Genomic DNA, 13,393 nt, shown 5'->3' on the forward strand with positions numbered 1-13,393 from the left:
CTCAGTGGGCTCATTTTTTCAGGAACGCGCTTCACTCAAATATCCATAGTCAGACATAACCAGTCCATGCTGATATACATGCTGACTTGCTACATCTTGTTCTTCCGAGGAAATGACCATAATAGTTACCATTCGTCCATAGGCGGGAACATTCGTAGGTTTTTTCAGCGCTCGCTATACTGATGTGAATGGGTCTTTCTCTTCCCCGGGGAGAGCCATTGCTTTCATTAAGCAAAGAATAACTAACACCCCACGGAACAGGAGGTAAGTCGATCCTCCTTCGTACCAAATGTAGAAGCAACCTTCACGCTCGTAATAATCTCGAATGACAGGCCGCTTTCAGAGATGAGACATTGTCCCAGCGGGCTAGCTTATAGTAGATTAGTCGCCACTATCAGCTGATCCTATTTGACTCCAGACAAGTCAATTAATTAAAGGGGTGAGAGAATACGATAGTCTCTTTTAGTGCCAAAGAAAAGAATGTTCCGCAGTCCGCAGCTGGGAATAAGCGGTATATGAATATCAACCAACTTGCAATCTTGTCCAGCAGAACTAAATATTCCAGCAAGGGGCGATTAACAGTCTCTTATTCGAGCTCGCTATGCTTCAGGTATCTGAACTGTGCGATGAGTATTTATTCGCATCAAGGGACAAGGACCACCCAATGATTGATCCAAACTTAGAAATCTGCGGGTTCTTCCGGTTTAGGAATAGTCCATAATCGGGAGAAGCCTTTATGCCTCAGGCGGCGGCTATATGCCTCAGGCGGCTGCCCATGCATGCCTCAGCCTTCAGGGTCGAGACGGCAACTGGACTCGGTTCCGTTTCCCCTTTGGGTAGGCGGCAATTGGCAAAGGCAAATTCATTCGTGATGTAATAAGAACAGCAGAGGGATTGGAGAGAGTGTTCGGGGGGTTCTTGGTTGTATAGACCTAGTTCTCTGGCCGATCGGTCACAGAGATTGATATAGTTGTTGATCGCAAGTAGTAATTCAGGTGTCTTGCTTCTCACGTGCGAAGAAGGGGAATTGAATTTCCCCAAAGAACGAGTGAAGATTCGCCGTGTATCCCCGACGCTTGCAATTAGCTTTTGCGTGATTGGCCCGTGGGCTGAGTCAGCCGTCTGCCGGCCGTCAAACCCGAGGTTACCTCTTGGGTAAAGCTCACAAACAGCATTCTCCAACTCCCTTCGACTTCATCTCGTCGCTGCCGCTGGCTGGCTGTTCATTTGGTTGACTTGACCGCCCCTCTCCTCTCTCTATTGACGACTACTACCCTCTTTTCCTCCATCTTCTCCGCCTCTCCCCGCTTCTTATCCCATTTTCATCTCATTTCCTCTTTTTTGCGCGTCAAGTGTCCTTTCGCCCGCCATGGCTGCTCTTCGCTCAACTTCGCGCCTTGTCGCATCCTCGAAGCCTCTTTTCCGCCCGGCTGTCTTCGCTCGCTCCTATGCGACTGTCGACGCTGCTGCTCAGGTGAGCGGGACCGGTTATGCCAGTTCCAAAACTGTGCACGAATCTAAGACTTGAACTGCACAGGATCCCAACCCATCTGAGACGCCACGCACCAAGACTTTCCATGTCTACCGCTGGAATCCCGATCAGCCCACCGAGAAGCCCAAGATGCAGTCCTACTCTCTGGACCTCAACAAGACCGGACCCATGATGCTCGACGCCCTTATTCGCATCAAGAACGAGATGGACCCCACCCTGACCTTCCGGAGAAGTTGCCGTGAGGGTATCTGTGGAAGCTGTGCTATGAACATCGATGGTGTCAACACTCTCGCCTGCTTGTGTACGTAACTCGCCAACTTTGAAGTACGACGATGGAGGAATTGGGGTGTTGACTGTGCTATCTATAGGCCGCATTCCTACCGACACCGCGAAGGAGTCTCGCATCTACCCTCTGCCTCACACCTACGTTGTCAAGGATCTGGTACCCGATCTGACCCAGTTCTACAAGCAATACAAGTCGATCAAGCCTTACCTGCAGCGTGACACGAAGACCGAGGATGTAAGTCCCTACATCTACAACAGACCTCCGATTGATAGTAACCTGTTCTAACCCATATGTAGGGCCTTGAATACCGTCAAAGTCCCGAAGACCGCAAGAAGCTGGATGGTCTGTACGAGTGCATTCTGTGTGCCTGCTGCTCCACCTCCTGCCCCTCGTACTGGTGGAACAGCGAGGAGTATCTCGGACCTGCTATCCTCCTCCAGTCGTACCGTTGGTTGGCCGATTCCCGTGACGAGAAGACCGCTGAGCGCAAGCACGCCCTGGATAACAGCATGAGCGTCTACCGTTGCCACACCATTCTTAACTGCTCGCGGACTTGCCCCAAGGGCCTGAACCCCGCCCGTGCTATTGCGGAGATCAAGAAGTTGATGGCCACTCATTAAGGGGTAGTGGATAAAAAGTAAAGGAGTGTGTGTTATATATTCGGAGATATGTCTTCTTTGGTGGTTCTCTTTTGTATCCTTCCTTTTATTTTCCCGTGTTCTAGCTTTTATTCCCTCGGTTCTTGAGGCCGTCATGTCGCATGTTTCAATAGGTGTAAATTGTGAATATTTATTTTCAAAGCAACTGGCGATGAATAACCGTTTTAGAGGTGTACCTACGGGCATTTAATAATAAAAGCTGCATTCCTATTGGCAAGATGGGGAAGTGTTATGTCTCAATGGATTATATATGTGGAAGAAACACCCCGTTTTTGCCGATATTTGTACCGTAACTGCATGTGAAGGTTATGGATCGGCCCGCCGGAAAAATATATCTATCGGCAATTTTTCGGTGCAAAATGGACCGACTATATATATATCCGCGCTCTTTGCTCCTAGCGTTCGGGGTTCAAACAAAACAACGAAACAACCATAATACCAATCGTCATCATGGTAATAATAATACGAATGTCAGATTTCTCTATACACGATTTTAAGCATCCTAGACAGTGTAAATCGCACTATATGTATATATCGACTTAATATGCCCCAATTGACATGCAACTGATGTGGAACACTGAACTTGTCATTAGCTTCTGGGTGTGATCTCAATATGTGCCGAGAACCGGCCATTGGCAGCCTATTAGATACATCATATACATTATCTGGGGATGTGATCTAGATGTCAGCCTGGTGGCAATGCACATTGTTGTTTCGATGGGCTAGATTGGTCTCAATGAGTGAATTTACTAAGAATATTAACGAGCCAATCAGCAGCAACACGAAGTCCATGACACTTCTACTATTAGTCGGCTCATCTGGATTTGATACGGGTCATGTGATATCTGATTTATACCCCCGACGGTCCTTATGAATCTTTGAATGAGGTTTTTTGCACAGTCATCTTACAGTTGCTTTATGCGACAGGTTTAGCGGTTTGAATGCTGGGACCGAAATATGTATTAGGCGAATAGCCATATGTGAATTCCCAGCCACGATTCTCAAGGCGCTTTTGCTTACAGTTTACCACCAGTCTTCCACTCGTTACTAGTCTACCTCCACCTAACCTCCATTGTGGAAATGAAGTATTTCCGTACCGTCTAGTAATTTATACCAAATCATATAAAATCGAGAACTTCAGTATTCATCGACTTCATAACTGTATGTACTCATTTCTCAAGCTAGCGTCTTGGCGGAGGGCCCAGAATCAAGAGAAGAGTGGGAAGCAACTTGGCTGTACAGAGTACAAGAACCGTACTCAATCCCATTTCAATTATGCACAACTTCGTTAATTATATACTTAGCCTCTTGATATAGCTGCTATATCTTATTTTTAGAGAGGTATAAATAGTTCTCTCGTCTTTTACCGAATGATATTTTCTAACTATGACTCTCGTACTTTTATTTCAGCCCCCAAAGCTAGCGTCACTCCAGCTTCTTAACCAATTAGTAGTCACGAACCTGCTAAAGTAAGCAAGGGTATAGTTCACTAATTATTATTCGTGGTTGTTATCAAGTTTGCAAACCTTTCCACTTCTAAGCCCTCGTTAGGCCAGCCATATCAGGCCATCCAGCCCCGCTACGAAAGCCCTATTTCTTCGGACGAGCCTAGAGTAGTTGAAATATAAGTGATATCCCTCTGATCCTCTTTCATAACACCTTAATAGAAGATCTTGGGTTCAGTCACTGTGAAAGCATGTTTTTGCGCTCGCTAAGCGTCCTGCCCGTTCTGGCGGGATTGAGTGGTGTCAGTGTTCACCATCTACTATATCGCCATGGCGAATGGGATCTGAAGGGTGTTGATATGGTTATCTTCTATATTATTCTGACACTTGGCCTGATCGCGCTACAATGTTCATCAATCCTCCCTCCAACCGAAGTTCTACAACGGCCCAACTGGGCTTTGGATATCGTCAAGTATCATATCCTGGGTGTTTATACAAGCATGTTGCTTTATCGCGCAGCCTTCCATCGACTCAATCGGTTCCCTGGCCCGTTTCTTGCCCGACTTTCCAACCTCTATGTGACCTCGCTGGTCGCCAAGAAATTGCGTCTCTTTGAAGAAACCGAGAAGCTGCATGAGAAGTACGGTGATTATGTGCGGATAGGTTAGCGCATGCCCAGTTTTACTTGTCCACCTGTTCATTAGCCGGCATGTACAGGTCCAACCGAGTTGTCAATCAGGGATCCCGCGGCTGTAAAGCCGATCTATGGCTCGTCTGCCAAGGTTTCCAAGGGTGTATGGTACACCTGTAGTGAGCCTCGGGTATCCCTCGAGACAGTCCGAGATAAGAAAGTACATGCAATGCAGAGAAAGGTGTGGGACCATGGATTCAGCTCACAAGGTACGACAAAGTCAACGCTGTGGATATCGCATAGCTAACCCTTGTCCAATATAGCGTTGGAAAATTACGAGCCGCGTCTCTCGTACTATGCGACCCAACTTGTTGATGCGATAGACAGCCACCTAGGCCAGTCTATGAATATGACGCAATGGTTCACCTATCTTTCATTTGATGTGATGGGTGATCTAGCATTCGGTAAGGGGTTTAACATGCTGGCAGAAGCCAAAGACCAATACTTCCTCACTCAGCTGCATGGCAATATGAAAGCGATCGGCCTTACTAGCCATCTGTCATGGATCTTTCCATTCTTTAAGAGAATCCCAGGGTTGAATGCTGGACATTTGAAAAACCTACAATGGCTCGGGGAGCAGGTGGATAGGAGAATCAAGGTGCATTTTCCTCGGACCAATCAATATTCATCAACTGGAGCTGAACCATTGTTGGAGACAGAATCCGCCTGACAGTCCGGATATCTTTTCATGGGTTCTTCAGGGATACGAAAAAGGCCCTAAGACCAAGCAAGATTATGCCAATCTTACTTGCGATGCCGAGCTCATCTGCGTTGCTGGAAGGTACAACCGCCCGAAACCAAAGGACGAGGACGCATTTAACTGATCAGGGTTATAGCGACACGACATCTGCCACAATGATCAATATGTTCTTCCACTTTGCAAAAGACCAAGCTCTCTATAAGACTCTTCAGGCAGAGCTGGATGCACTGAAAGATTTGACACAGGAGAGCCTTAAAAAAGTCAAGCTGCTCGAGGCAGTGATCAATGAGACTCTTCGCTTGCATCCAGCTGTACCTTCTGGTCTTCAGCGATTAACTCCACTGGAAGGTCTACAAATAAATGACACCTATATCCCGGGAGACGTCACAGTTTGTATACCCATGCATGCGTTATTTAGAGGTGAGTGGATCTCTTCTACAGAGATATTACTATAACGAGAGTGTTTGACCGCGGCCAGATGAACGTGCATTTGCACAACCGACCGAGTTCATTCCTGAAAGATGGACTACCAGACCTGAGCTCGTCAAAGACCCATCGGCATTTTTCCCTTTTGGAGGAGGTATGTATTATCTATACTTTCCGAAATGAATGCACTGCTGATTTGAATCTTTAGGGTCTTATGTCTGTGCAGGAAAACAGCTTGCCATGATGGAAATTCGCCGAGTGATTGCAGAGATATTAACGCGGTATAATGTTACCTTTGCACCTGATCATAGTGATGATGCCTTCCTAGATGACACAGTTGATGCCTTTACGGTCGTCCCTGGTCCTGTGAAATTGATCTTCAAGAAAAGGTAGTGACCAGGGTGGCACCTCCCTTCGCCGCCAGTATGAATCTATCTACATAGTATCCAACCTACCCACAGCTTTATTATCGACGAGGTTTTTTTCATTGAGAAAGCAAGTACAACAGACTGACAGACACTGAGGTTGGGTGCACCGTGCTTTAATCTAGGGAACTGGTGGGTTACGCAAGCCGGGCTCTCTCGCTTCTGTAGAGCTTGGATAAGGTGTCATCTTGGTATGGGCCGCGTCACCACAGCTTTGCCAGAATCGCGAGTATTATGCGTTTGTAGCAATTCTTTTGTATTGCCTGAACAACGATGCTTGTTTTCTGTTTAAGCCATCCTTTGTTCTTTGAGGATATCTTCATGTTTTAAGACTCTGCAGGGTTACATTGGCTCGTCTGCGGGTAAGGGAATAGCCGGGCCTGGCAAGGTCACCATTGGCCCCATGTCCAGCAGCTTGGGTCGAATCTCAGTATTAACCACGTGTAAGCGAATGGAATATTGTATAACTATATCTTGAAGCGACCTGAATATGTATCATTCCTGCAGGCCTTGTGCTAGTTATCTTGGTGCAAGCTGAAACGAGATGCAGGTGCCATCTCGGCGGAGGATGCTCTTGGTAATCCATATATTCTTAGGACCGTTATCGCCGTGTGAATCGATTCTCAAGGGACTCGCATGAAGCTCATTAATTTGTCAGATAGGATGAGAACAATACATTATTCATCGTTGAAACATGTGACTGACAGGCGTTACATGAGTACAGCCGGCACTGTGTTGAATCCTGACCATCTGTATGCCGTTGGAATGACATATGGTGTTGCCTGATGTGACAACTGGATTATCTCATGCGCGGCGGCTGGATATGCGATATAGGTTTCTCTGGCACAAATCTAGCAGCTGTACTCGATCAAGAATCACCATGGAGGGCTGTTAATGCACCCTTCGGCGTGCTTGTCAAGGTCGAAAGTGCCATATCTCAGAAGTATTGGGGGATCATGGAGGGGGGGAATCAATCAAAATACGGAGAAAGAAATTCAAATTCTTGAGTTTGGCCATTTCCCGGCAATCAGAACCACAAACATCCCTTTCCGGAGCAAATACGGATATCACATAGGCGGAAGAAAGCCAATTTGCTCCATTGGCCATCGAATCCAAACACGATGTGTTGTACTGAGCTGGTCATAGATCTGCGACAGAAGATGAGTACTCCAGCCTTTCATACACCACATCCACTCTAACTGATGCAGTAGAACGCAGAAGTAACCCAGAATTATCAAAGCCAAGGGTTCGTAGTTTTTTAGAAGTACCAGAAACTCATATGGCACACGTATTAGCCAGACAAAGACATCCGCTGTCTCAAGACGCAGGCCATGCTCCAAGCACATCGCGTACGATCGGTTCATTTCATCAAGTGTGCCAATATACATATGGACCATGTGTTGATCCTGGACCTCAGCCAGGATAAGTTGGCGTAGTTCCTCTAGAACGTGATGTCGCTTGGTGGTTGTACACTTCCGATGTTGAGCCCGTACGCTGAACATCGACGCCAATGGTCCCGTCTTGAGCGACTGGTCGGCAATGTCGAGGATGGTCCCGGTGCCTCGGATGAGCAGGAGCCAGTCTGCAATATTGTTGTTTTCCAAAAGGAAGAAGTTACCCAATTTGAGTGGTTTCGCACAACTGATGAAGGATGACAAGGCGGATAGGAGGAATAATGGAGCCGAGTTGTCCGGGCCTATGTTTGCCATCTCGGGAGTAGCCAGCTTCAGTGCTGCTTCATGGTGAGTGTTCGCCTGTGTGATGTAGAACTGCATTTGCTCTGGACGCAGAACTGCCAAATGTAGGGCTGATATAGCTAAAATTGCTCGGAGAGTGTATGGTGCGGTGAACCCAATTCGAGGGACCTCGACTCGCCAGAATGTCTGCAAGAGTGGATGGAGCGAGAATGTGTAGGCGGTTGAAGTGGTATAATGGTGCAGTAGCTCCAAATCTGGGATATGCAATTCAGAGCTAGCGGTTGCCTGTAGTTGGCTGCAATCCCCTGGCGAACTCGAGTTGATCGCCCCGGGCATGCATAGAGGTGTTAGGGTCCGACTACGAGGCGATAGCTGGCTATCGGTTGAGGTCGAGGCCTTCGTCTGGGAGAAAGCAAAAGAACAGTCCACTTCATGCCTCCTGCAGTTGCCACAAGTCGGTTTCTCTTCCCCACACTATGGTTGGGTCAGCCGCTCCACTATCACACAGTATGATTTGCACTCGGAGGCTGATGTACCTTGACCTTTCTTTGCTTACATTGCTGGCAACCGGTCCGTGACTTCTGATGGGATCGGCGCCCTTTCAATCCGGACCCGGTTCGCATACTCTTGGTGTCTTAAAATTGGGGGGAAAAGATAGTTCTCAGCCTTCGTGCGCACTCACTCGTAGTCTTACAGGCAGCTCAGCTATGGACTGAGGATATTGATATGCTAGTATTGGGCAAATACGTTAGAGGCAGTCAACAAGACATGCCTAACGATATGGGTCGTTAAGGTCCGAAGCCGAATACGAACCCGACAAGCTTATTTCGGGACCCACTAGCTTGGGCCAATAGAATAGACTCCTTTGGATATCTACTTTTTGAAAATAGTCATCGAGTTCCAGAAATAAAAGTCGTTCGGTTTCAGGCCAAGACGCGATGAAGGCATAATCGACCGCTGTAACTCATATATTGGGAGCAGAATGCCGGGTCCACGTTCTTTTATCATTCTTTGTTCCTGTTGTTTCCTTCTTACCTGGCAGACTTCGTCTGAACAGCAGACCCCGATCGACTTGAACAAGTTGAATCTTTACCCTACTTGAAACATCTTCGAACAAAAGAAATGACCGTTAAGGAAGACATCCCAATTGACGACAGTCATCGGGCACCGCATGACAGTTCCGATCCACCACCGGCGTATTCACCTCGGGCTTCGTCAATTGCTTCCTCTGAGACCTCCTTGTGGACGGTGGAGCCGGATTTCGCACCTGATTTCACAAATACTTTCCAACAAGGGAGTGATTGCGCTACAGTTTGTGGTACGACTTCTATGGCTACAAAATGCAGAATGCCTGGACAGAATTGTTAACATTCTTTTGGCCATACCCAAAGAAAATCAGCAGTTTATCACTGATCCAGGATCCGGGTCGCGTACATCGGCATTCATCCAAGCATTTCTGCGACCGAAAGCGCAACCACGGCTGATAAATCTGCAATCTGATTCACATTCCCTGCTAGAAGATGGTCCATCCGACAGACAGCCACGATCGGAGCTCAGAGGAGCACCCTTGGACATTGTGATAATGGTCGTGGGAGGTAGAAACCCCGCATGCTGTTCTGCCCATTTTGACTCATCACTAAATGAAGGATAAAACAGAGAATATCGAGCCATTTGTTGCAGTTGGTACTCGACTGCTTCGGGACTCACATCGGGTTCGGATTGCCGCGCATGCCTCATGTGAAACCTTGGTAAAAGACCAAGGCCTTGACTTTTTCGCTATTAGCTACGATATGATCCATCCGCTGGCAAGTACTTGGACCTATACTGCCCCGGAGAAACCAATTGACTGACAGTATTTACCAGAGTGACATACATAATGCTGGAGGGCGAGGTGGACCTAGTAGGATGAACGAGGGTCCCGGTAGCATCAAGGGTTCACTATATCAAAGCTATCACAACTCGTGGAGAGCATGCATTGCGTCATACAAAGGCGAACGCCGACCCTTCCTCGCGGACGCGATTATTGCGAATCCACTAGCCCACGCGCATATACATTGTGCTGAGCGACTTTCAATTCCTCTGCATATCATGTCGACCGTGATTTGGAGTCCGCAAAGAAGCTACCCCATTCGCTGGCCCAGATAGAAGGGAGTGAAGCCATGGACCAAGGCATGACGAATATTCTATCTTATGCACTCATCGAGGAGACCATCTGGAACACGTGAGTATACGATACTGTAGGGGTTTGAGATTATTGTTCAGAACTAATGGAGTGGTGAGCTCAGCATCATTGAGCCCATAAACCGATTCCGGCAACATGTCTTAGGTCTTAACAGCATCTCATCAGCTACCGGTGGAAGACTCATAATCGACAACGAGGTTCCCCATACCTATTTCTGCCCTGAAGTACTTGTTTCAAGACCAAGTGATTGGGGTAGTATGATTAGTATGCCAATTAATCTGTCCAGCCGTTGTGAAGATCGATCGATCGCTGATGGTGGGCAGATACGTCGGGCTATGTATTTACGGATGAGGAAGCGCAATATAGTCCGGCGAAAGACCTGAGCGACTTCATTCAGTCAGGCTCACCACCGATATACTTCATGGTGCGAGAACACACTATGGAAACCCCTGGTATGCTGGCACGAGCCATACAGGATACCGTGGTAAAGCGCGGGCTTCGTGCCATACTGTCACAAGACTGCCGTGATATTTGTAGAATTCTAAACCACAACGACGTGTTCCTGGTTGATAATATCCCTCATGGTACGTATAACATAGAACTAGTCAGACAAACTCTAACGCAAGTCAACATGCAGCATGGCTTATGCCACGGGTTGCCGTCGTTGTCCACTCAGGAAGTGCTGATCATAGCGCACTGGCCTTACGATATGGAAAGCCAAGCGTGGTAATCCCGCATACAACAGAGTACACTCTCCCCGAAAACGGAGCGTTTTGCATTCCAAGCACACTAACACACATCCATAGTCAGCTATCAAGAGGTATAAGCCTGTCTTGCATTGGTGCAGCTGCTGCACCACTCACGAGCAACGTGCTTTCTTCCGACGTATTATACCAGGCACTAGAATTCTGCCTTCGTGCAGATATTCAAGAGTCAACTCGTGTTGTTCAAAGGCAGGTACATGATGAATCAGGTCTTAAGAGCGCCATTCAAGCATTTTATCGTTGGTTACCACCGCAGGTCCAGAAATGTGACATCACGAACCAGAACCTGGCTATGTATCAGATCTGGAATAAGCCATCGTCGAAGATCTCTCCTGAAGCAGCCGCAGTTCTGCTGGAAGAACGGCTCATAAAACAGACTGATATTGTGTTGTAAGCGTTTCCATTGAAACGTACCATACCATATTCACCTCTGATGGCGGCAATTTGTAGAATTACCCGCCAGGCTTATAATATCCAATGCGAAAGCTCAAGGCCTTTTAAGGATACTGCAAGGGATTATTGGAACGGGGCCACGACTGCCGCAAAGAATATCGCCACAGCCTCGGATCTGGTTAGCATGCTGCCCCGGATGCAACGCAAGGTGAGAAGTTTTGTTAATTAGACAGCATTCTGTATGAATAGCTAAAACGCATTAGAGCGACGACAGACATATCGAAAAGCCTAAGAGAAAGAATCTGGCCAAGGACGTTGGTATCGGTACGGCGAGATTCTTTGGAAACATTGCTCTGCTTCCCTTCACAAGTAAGCTTTTCAACACCGTTTCTTACCTCCATAGATATCTTGCTGAGTATTCCATTTGAGGCACCGCACTGGTCGTTAATACTGTTGCATATGGTGTGAAGGGGGCTAAGGGAGCCAAAGCACTAGATAGAGAGAGCACTGTACCTGATACAGCTGCATCGTACGACGTATGAGACATTTCCGACCTTTTTATGGGATATGACCACTGAAAGTGTCTATACAGGAACCCGAGTTCCCGCCAAGCGACAGCCCTCGCATTGAGGCGTACCAACCGCACCCATCCGCAAAGCAGGATTACGGTATAATAAACTGCACTACAGGGCTGAGGAATCGAGTGAATCTAAATACAAGTGACTTCCCCACAAGTGAGGCAATCAAGAGATATACGCGCATGTTGTGTCTGAGCAACACTAACATACAACAGAACAAAGCATAGAGAATAAGCATAACGAACTACCGTCATCTGTCTTAATAAAAAAAAATCATAGCTAGGGATGAAGAGCATGCTGAAGCTATCTGTCGCAGACACCTTGATCGCGGGTTTAAGAGTCCGATGCTCAAGAATCCGGATTTTCGGCGGCTGGTGATTAATAAATACCAGAGTTGGGGGTCAACATAGACTACTGGACTGAAGATACTTTCTACATATGTTTCTACAAGACCCAACATCGCTCACTGCAGAGATCATGGTTTTTTCACTACCATATCGTCTTATAGTATCTAACTATGAATGATGGGACCTGATTCTACCTGAGAGCAAGTGGAGGAAGAACTCAAGAAACTGTACAACAGAAGCAATTATCATCCTCTAACCAGAGTCGCATGTCCCATAATTACCAGACCTTGATGTGAAGGACGATCGTGGCGATCGTGGCGATCTCGGACTGAGATAGGGTAGCAAAAGATCATGTGGATCCCCTGTGGAGCGGTTGACTTCCAGATCGTGAAATCTTCTTATTATAGGATTCGTACAAGGGAATGATCTACAGACATATCCAATCCTTTCGCACCCTGTCATAGTAAATCCAAGTTAGTTTGCAATATCAAGCCACGTACCAGAGTATTTAAACCCCCACATTGTCACGGTCGGTTATAAAACCATTCAAAGGAACGTCTCAGAGAAATTCCACTAAATCAAATCACAACAATTCAGACATAATGGCTTTAATCGAAGTAACAGCGTACGTACTTTCCCCCACCTTTTAATCACCATTATTTGCTAACTTTGCGTTAATGTTCAGTACCGACCGTTTGGGGAGAAAGGTTCACGTTAAATGCGATTCAGAAATCACAGTCGGTGACTTGAAGAAGCTTATAGGAGACCAGACTGGGGTTGACCATAGCAAGGTATACTCTACCCACTGTAGGCAAAGGGAAACAGGAATACCGATGTGTACTTTAGATCCAACTTAAGAAGTGATATACTATTTATAAGGATCACATAACACTTAGTGATTATGAGATCAACGATGGGATGTCTCTGGAGATGTATTAGATTGAATGAGGGTGGCCAGGTCTGGCTGACTTGCCGGAAGGTACACGCGGTGGCGGCATGTACAAATGCAAGGAGGGCACTATCCAATGGGGTCGGGAGAATACCGTGGTAGAGTTCCTTCTGTTGAAGCTGCTGTGGCTAGCTATATATTTATAGGAATCAGATCTCACAGTACCAGCAACTTAATGATGACTATTTCACGGTCACTCCAACATCTTCTAGGGTTGTCTACTTTTTGCTGAAAAACGGCTCAATATCCCTGCCCCACGACTTTACGCCATGTACCGTGATCAGGAAACCCTGTATATCGTCATGGAATATATCCCCAGTATTTCTCTAGGGATGGCGTGGCCCTCGCTCACTGAGGCA

The 13,393-nt window shown here is 47.0% G+C and overlaps 4 protein-coding genes across 4 annotated transcripts; 3 read left to right on the forward strand and 1 right to left on the reverse strand.

The window, feature by feature from the left end:
• The first annotated feature begins 1,192 nt into the window (after positions 1 to 1,192).
• sdh2 (succinate dehydrogenase iron-sulfur protein subunit SDH2) lies at positions 1,193 to 2,837 on the forward strand. Its single transcript, XM_032082189.1, has 4 exons — positions 1,193 to 1,474; positions 1,538 to 1,793; positions 1,861 to 2,012; positions 2,075 to 2,837. Exons 1-4 carry the CDS (start codon positions 1,370 to 1,372, stop codon positions 2,396 to 2,398), a joined length of 837 nt encoding a protein of 278 aa, XP_031940738.1. The 5' UTR covers positions 1,193 to 1,369; the 3' UTR covers positions 2,399 to 2,837.
• Positions 2,838 to 4,133: 1,296 nt separating this feature from the next.
• On the forward strand, positions 4,134 to 6,092 carry BDV37DRAFT_272180 (cytochrome P450; the record flags this gene model as incomplete). Its single annotated transcript, XM_032084831.1, has 7 exons — positions 4,134 to 4,545; positions 4,600 to 4,782; positions 4,837 to 5,171; positions 5,233 to 5,354; positions 5,410 to 5,693; positions 5,752 to 5,853; positions 5,908 to 6,092. The coding sequence occupies 7 exons, from the start codon at positions 4,134 to 4,136 to the stop codon at positions 6,090 to 6,092; spliced, it is 1,623 nt and encodes a 540-aa protein (XP_031940739.1).
• A 1,099-nt stretch (positions 6,093 to 7,191) lies between these two features.
• BDV37DRAFT_272181 (Zn(II)2Cys6 transcription factor) lies at positions 7,192 to 8,444 on the reverse strand (the record flags this gene model as incomplete). Its single annotated transcript, XM_032084832.1, has 2 exons — positions 7,192 to 8,295; positions 8,358 to 8,444. The coding sequence occupies 2 exons, from the start codon at positions 8,442 to 8,444 to the stop codon at positions 7,192 to 7,194; spliced, it is 1,191 nt and encodes a 396-aa protein (XP_031940740.1).
• Positions 8,445 to 8,943: 499 nt separating this feature from the next.
• On the forward strand, positions 8,944 to 12,148 carry BDV37DRAFT_272182 (UDP-Glycosyltransferase/glycogen phosphorylase; the record flags this gene model as incomplete). Its single annotated transcript, XM_032084833.1, has 13 exons — positions 8,944 to 9,139; positions 9,213 to 9,416; positions 9,478 to 9,630; positions 9,713 to 9,928; positions 9,967 to 10,042; positions 10,107 to 10,267; positions 10,405 to 10,587; positions 10,641 to 10,749; positions 10,810 to 11,157; positions 11,218 to 11,368; positions 11,448 to 11,529; positions 11,590 to 11,689; positions 12,022 to 12,148. The coding sequence occupies 13 exons, from the start codon at positions 8,944 to 8,946 to the stop codon at positions 12,146 to 12,148; spliced, it is 2,106 nt and encodes a 701-aa protein (XP_031940741.1).
• Positions 12,149 to 13,393: the final 1,245 nt, after the last annotated feature.

Source organism: Aspergillus pseudonomiae (assembly GCF_009193645.1).
Source record: "Aspergillus pseudonomiae strain CBS 119388 unplaced genomic scaffold BDV37scaffold_40, whole genome shotgun sequence".
Taxonomy (NCBI): Eukaryota; Fungi; Ascomycota; class Eurotiomycetes; order Eurotiales; family Aspergillaceae; genus Aspergillus; species Aspergillus pseudonomiae.